Here is a 6,000-nt window from a genome sequence, read left to right on the forward strand (position 1 = left end):
TGATGTAGTTTGTCGTTGGGTATGTAGTAGGTATTGTTGTGCGGCTGTTGCATACGGAGTTTGCATAGATCGGTCAGGTTGTCGAAAGTCAAGAACAGGTTTGAGGTCTTGGAGGTCGCTTGGGTATCGTAAGAGGTAGCAGTCGTGGTGAAAGGTATCAGGTGTCGTTATGCGTGATTAAAATGGTAACAAGTCGTGATTTGAGTTGCGGTATACAAGTACCAGCATGTGCTTCCTAGTACTCCGTGGAGACGGTATCTCTGGCGGCTGACCCGTCGTCCGGCTGCCAAACGGTTCTGCTGAGAGTCGCCGTAGAGATGTCACGACGCGCTATTGTACCATCAAGGAAGTCTCGACCGGCACCCCACACTGTAACGCTCCCGAAGAGACCGAGAGTGTGACGCAGACCGCTCACCAAGAGAACTGCGGAAGGCGTGTCGAATTCAAGTCTCAGACTCAGAGGTCCCAGCCTCGTCGATATCTGCCAAACGCGGTGGTGAGGTGAGCGGGTGGACGTGTGACGTGCTAGATGCTGAGTGATAAGGCGATAGAGAGCGCCACAAGCGAAGAAAGCGGGGCTGACAGATGCACCCAAGACCTTCGACCCTTTCGCTGCCTCAATGAGAAGGTGCACTGGAGTTGATGTTCAGAGACAACGAAGTCAACGAGGTCGCAACGATGCTTGTATTCGAGATCTTATCAGCCTCCGACCCTTCATTCACCGCCAAATCATGGGCGAGCATCTGGATCATGCGACTTCCAGGGGCCAGTGTGCACATCACGAGGTGTGCTGGCAGATGCCTGTCCCTGTCCGGCTGTTGCACAAGAGGGCGTTATTCCCGTGACAAAGCTTATTCGCTGTAGAGCCTCATGCTGATTGACACGCGCTGAATCACAGAGACGACGTTGATTGCATGCACACTGGGTCGCTTCTCGCTCGACGCATCGCGACGCGTTTGGTGCTTATGCTGAAGCGGTGTTTGGAAATGGTCGTCTGTAGTGATGGCGATGTTGACGTTTAGCAACTGCTCAACTTCGATAAGGAATCTGCTTCTCAGTATCTCCTACCTCACTCTCCAGCTCTCTTTCCTTCCATACCTCCGCAGTCGAACATGTCTTTCTCTCGCCTTCTCGTTTGCTTCCTCTATCATGCTCCACGCATAGCCCAGCATCGGTCAGCATTGGCTGTATTGTTACCCGTTACTAACCCAGCAGTATCTTGGACAACCCAAACATCATTCGCATCGCCAGGATGATGTCCCTCGTCACGACGCGAAAGCGGAAGGACGTTGACGGCGCAAAGTCGAGTTCGAACGAGAAGAGCAAGGTCCGCCTTATCGAGCACACCAACCATGGCCTACTCGACGGCACCGGCGATGGTCCCCTCAAACCGCAACGCGGTGTGCGAACTTTTAAAGATATACGTCGGAAAGGCGTCAAGATCTTATCCATGTTCCGTACAAGAGGTACATGACCTCTATCCCGCACTGCTCCAACGTTATCTTACTGTCGTACAGGTTCTGCGCTCGATGCCAACGCTGCAATAGCGGCCTGCAAGACTTCCTCGGACGCATCTGATGGCACTCAACGTCCGGAACCTCCTCAGTCTCAAGACCTACATACCACTCGAAGCCCTAGCGTACCTAACATCTTCGACACCGCCCCCAAACTAACCTTACACCATACCGGATCCTCACTTACCCAGCTCACTAACGCTGCTGTCTTCGACGGTGAATCTGAGCCTGTCACAGGCACAAGGCCATTCGAGCATCCAATCGTACATACGAGCCGATCTACACCTAGCCTATCCAAGCAGCTCACCCTCAAGCTCTCGAACGCGCTTCTGCACAATCCTACGGTCATCCATCGACCGAAGCTGAGCTCCAGACCCACGGTCTTGACGAAAGAAGAGCGACTGGACAACCTGAGCGTGAAGACACCATCACCAGATCACATGGATGATGTGCTCTCACTCCCATCACAATTCTCTAGCGGTCCAGAGAGCAGCAACGGACCATTGAGTCAATCCACCGCACCCACCTCTCTCGTCTCCTCTGGTGGGCCTGTGTCTGCGGAGACCACGCATCGAGTACGCAACGAGTCCATTCAAGCGGCCCATATAGGCTCTCACATGGAGCAGCTAGGGGCAGACCACTGCGTTATACACTGGCTGAACTTCCCTCGTCAAGATGCACCATGCCTGATCAACCCATCCGTTGCTACGGTTGAGAAGGCTGTTGCAGCCAAGATCTTTTTCGAAGCCCACTTTAATCAGCTACTTACCACAAAAGTCTCACCCAGGTCGATGCGCCGCCGCCAACTGGAACGTGGAATCTTCGCCATGGCTTTACCCAATGAGCAACGGCAGTACAAAAGGCAACGATAGTATGTCGCCGAGAGCCATCATCTTCGCCAAACGCGTGTGATGAAGTCCAAGACCATTGCAAGGCAGAACATCAAAGGCGTCCACATTTCGAACTACGACATTGTCCGGGTGTTGGGCAAAGGCAGCTTCGGAGTCGTTCGACTAGTACGCGAGAAGAGCGACAACACCGGCAATTCCAGTGGCAGCAGCTCTGATTCCGGGTGCAACAGCAACGTTCCTGCTTCCCAGCTTGGGCTAAGGCCTGCTCCGCCAGTACGTAAGGTCAAACAGGTCTACGCCATGAAGGTCATCCGAAAGTCAGACATGCTTCGGAATAGCCAGGAAGGCCATCTACGTGCAGAACGAGATTTCTTAGTAGCATCTGAGAACTCGCGCTGGGTCGTGCCTTTGGTCGCGTCATTCCAAGATAACAACAACCTCTACCTCGTGATGGAGTATATGATGGGCGGTGACTTCCTTGGTTTGCTTCTGCGAGAAGATATACTCGACGAGAATGTGGCGAAGTAGTACATCGCCGAGATGATTCTCTGTATCGAAGAAGCCCACAAAATGAACTGGATCCACCGCGACATCAAGCCTGACAACTTTCTGATTACTGCTTCTGGACATCTTAAGATTTCTGACTTTGGACTTGCATTTGATGGCCACTGGACGCACAACCAGACGTACTACAACGAGCAGCGTTATGGTCTTCTAGAAGACCTCAACCTCGACGTTCAGGGCGACCAGCAAGACGTTGAGGAGGAGAGAGAGCGGCAGGCTGCGCGCAGAACTATCGACCTCATCAATGGTAACTTGACCTCTCGACAGCGATATGGGATGAAGCAAGATGCAGCCAATGAGCCCATACTCGACTGGCTCAATCGCACGCAAAGACGGCAATTCGCCAAGAGCGTTGTGGGAACGAGCCAGTACATGGCGCCCGAAGTCATCAGAGGTGAAAACTACGATGGTCGATGCGACTGGTGGAGCGTCGGCATCATATTGTATGAGGTGCGTTGAAGGATTCCGGTTCTGAGGCTGAGCTGACCTTTGCAGTGTTTGTACGGCTGTACACCGTTCTTCCAGGAGAACCGCCAAAAGACCAAAGAGCGCATAGTTGTAAGTAGATGTATGATCTCGTTGATGCTGTACTAATTGCGAAGGATCACAAACGCTACCTCCGATTTCCCAATGATCCTCGCTTTGCGCGCCCGAACATTGATCGCGTTCCTTTGATGCCTGTTTCCCGAAACGCCATCGAGCTCATGATGAGGCTGCTTGAAGACAGACAGGATCGACTCTCCTGTAAGCGCTACCGCGAGAATGACTGGATACTCCGCGACAAGTCTCTCGGAGCCAGACGCTACCGCAATCTCAAAGCTACCGGACATATTGTGTTCCCGAATGATGCCGAAGACATCAAAGCACATCCGTTCTTTCGACACATACAATGGTCCACACTACACCTGACACGACCCCCGTTTGTACCGAGAGTACACGGCGGACAACCTATCACCAAGTACTTCGACGACGAAGCTGATATCATGAGCGCATCGGACCACCTCGATAGCTCCAGCTACGAAGTTGCTCAGATGAACGGTGCCACCATGGTCGACGGTGTGGAGGGTCTGGGTGAAGAGGAGTCGACACCAACGGTTAATCCCACGACCCAGCAGAAGAATAGCTCACCACCTGCGTATGAACAGATTTGCCAAGAATTCCAGAAGATCAGGCGACGCAAAAAGGAGAAGAAGAGGCCCCGCGACAAGCTGCTCCGCGACCCTGAGGTGGGCAGGACTGTGCTCGAGATTCGCAAGAAGGGCGCCTTCATCGGGTACACGTATCGAAGACCACGCTTCTCGCTGCCGGAGCTCGAAGCCGGTGTGACTACAACCAGACCTCCGTTGGTTCGAGCCAGTATAGCTGCTGTGAGCGTGTGAACTGGCGCGAGAAGTCCCCCTGTATGTGGTAGGTGTAGATGTCGTACACATTCGTATCCCTTCATGGTCTCCACTATATGCTTTTTGCGATGAGCGTGTTTTTCGTTCATTATTGACGTTGCGTTCCTTCGCTTTCACCTCCCCGCTAAGCCACGATTAGTTCCGCCTCCTAATCGTGCGCACCAGAGAATCTTTACCTAGTCTCCACAAACTCTGGCTTTATATGCCATCATGTGGCAGTCCAGTCTACTCTTCCTGCGACCCACGCACTTGATGAAGTTACTGACTCGCCCAAGCCCATCACCTATCCCTCAGTCATGGACCTGGACGAGTAATTGACAAGCGACCTGTTCACCTGTCCGTAGCAACTCAAGGAATGAACAAGTATGATGTCTAGGATGTTAAGATGTGGAAGGGCATTTAGGGGGATTTAAGCCACCTCACAAAACTATCTTGGAGTTATGGTTGACGATCAAGCAGTACTACCATGTGTAGAGACATGCACCGCAATACGAACGCTTCCCACACCGCTGACAGCCTGGCGGACGCTTTCGGCAGGATTCCGGCTACGATGATGTAGCGCGTGAGGAATGTTGTCACCCTTCTTGCACCGCGGACGGAGGGAGAGTGTTGCGGTATCGGATGGTCCGTACAGTGTCTATCTATACCCCTGATCAGCCACCCTGGACTAGTGTGTTACAGGTCAGGTATATAGTCGTCTCCTCATAGCTAGACAGCAATACAGCGCAGTATTCCATCGACCCAATAGTCCTATGTTATCGTTTACCGTAGCTATCAGTATTCTACAGCGGTCCGCACCGCTACAGTTATGAGCCCGGAAGCCTTCAGTTAATCGCTGCGTTCACCCGTTTACCTACAGCCTATACAACTGGCTGTCGACCGTACTGTCAACACAGCCGACCACTGTTTGACACAAAAAAAAAAACCGACCCGATTGTCAACGTCAGACAGAGCGAGTCCTGAGAAAGTAGCACAATGAGTGCGTATGAGCAGGACCAGCTGGTGACGAAGATGTCAGTTACACTTAGTAAGCCTGATGACTGGGAGAAGTGGCTGTTTGTGAGAAAAGACACAGCGGACAGAGACGGCCTGTGGCCGTATGTCAACCCAGGACTGTCAGGGGAAGAGCTCAAGCAGCTACAAGATGAGAAGCCACAAGAGAAACCTGTGTGGAAGTTCAAGAAGATACGAGTATCTGAGGAAGAGCAGGAAGATGTTGATATTGAAGATCTATCTGCTGAAGAGATGTCTGTCTACAGCATGTGGACAAGAAAGTTTGAGCGCAAGGAGGTACAATGGCTGCAGAAAGAGAAGGCCTTGAGGAGCTTCAATTCTGAGATTGCTAGGACAATCGACGTGAAGCATTTGGACCTGATCATCAACTGCACAGACCCGTACAGTCGATTGACAACGCTCAAGAAGCACCTCTGTCCTTCAGTAGGAGAGAGGAATCACCAGCTACGTAGCCGATACAGAGCTGTGTGTACAAGACCAAGGAAGACAAACCTGGATGCATGGTTTGATGAGTGGGTGACGATCACCAGGCTCCTGACAGAGGCAAGAATGCCGGAGATTGACAGTAATCGATCACAAGAAGACTTCATACTGTCGATCAGAGGCCTTGACGATAGCTGGGCAGCGACACAGCTGCAAGAGCTAATCAAAAAGGAC

General features: G+C 52.1%; 4 protein-coding genes across 4 annotated transcripts; all 4 read left to right on the plus strand.

Annotated features, from left to right (window-relative positions):
* Positions 1–1,252: 1,252 nt before the first annotated feature.
* Positions 1,253–2,386, plus strand: BU25DRAFT_423028 (uncharacterized protein; the record flags this gene model as incomplete). The annotated part of the gene is made up of 2 exons (XM_033708185.1): positions 1,253–1,466; positions 1,518–2,386. The coding sequence occupies 2 exons, from the start codon at positions 1,253–1,255 to the stop codon at positions 2,384–2,386; spliced, it is 1,083 nt and encodes a 360-aa protein (XP_033559857.1).
* Positions 2,387–2,425: 39 nt separating this feature from the next.
* On the plus strand, positions 2,426–2,893 carry BU25DRAFT_460034 (Pkinase-domain-containing protein; the record flags this gene model as incomplete). The annotated part of the gene is made up of 1 exon (XM_033710323.1): positions 2,426–2,893. One exon carries the CDS (start codon positions 2,426–2,428, stop codon positions 2,891–2,893), a length of 468 nt encoding a protein of 155 aa, XP_033559858.1.
* Positions 2,894–2,905: 12 nt separating this feature from the next.
* Positions 2,906–4,308, plus strand: BU25DRAFT_423029 (kinase-like protein; the record flags this gene model as incomplete). Its single annotated transcript, XM_033708186.1, has 3 exons — positions 2,906–3,379; positions 3,425–3,487; positions 3,532–4,308. 3 exons carry the CDS (start codon positions 2,906–2,908, stop codon positions 4,306–4,308), a joined length of 1,314 nt encoding a protein of 437 aa, XP_033559859.1.
* A 996-nt stretch (positions 4,309–5,304) lies between these two features.
* BU25DRAFT_345414 (uncharacterized protein) lies at positions 5,305–6,000 on the plus strand (the record flags this gene model as incomplete). The annotated part of the gene is made up of 1 exon (XM_033703044.1): positions 5,305–6,000. A coding segment is annotated over one exon (696 nt), but the record flags the coding sequence as incomplete, so codon positions are not given.

This window comes from Macroventuria anomochaeta, assembly GCF_010093625.1.
Source record: "Macroventuria anomochaeta strain CBS 525.71 unplaced genomic scaffold BU25scaffold_24, whole genome shotgun sequence".
In the NCBI taxonomy this organism is placed as follows: domain Eukaryota; kingdom Fungi; phylum Ascomycota; class Dothideomycetes; order Pleosporales; family Didymellaceae; genus Macroventuria; species Macroventuria anomochaeta.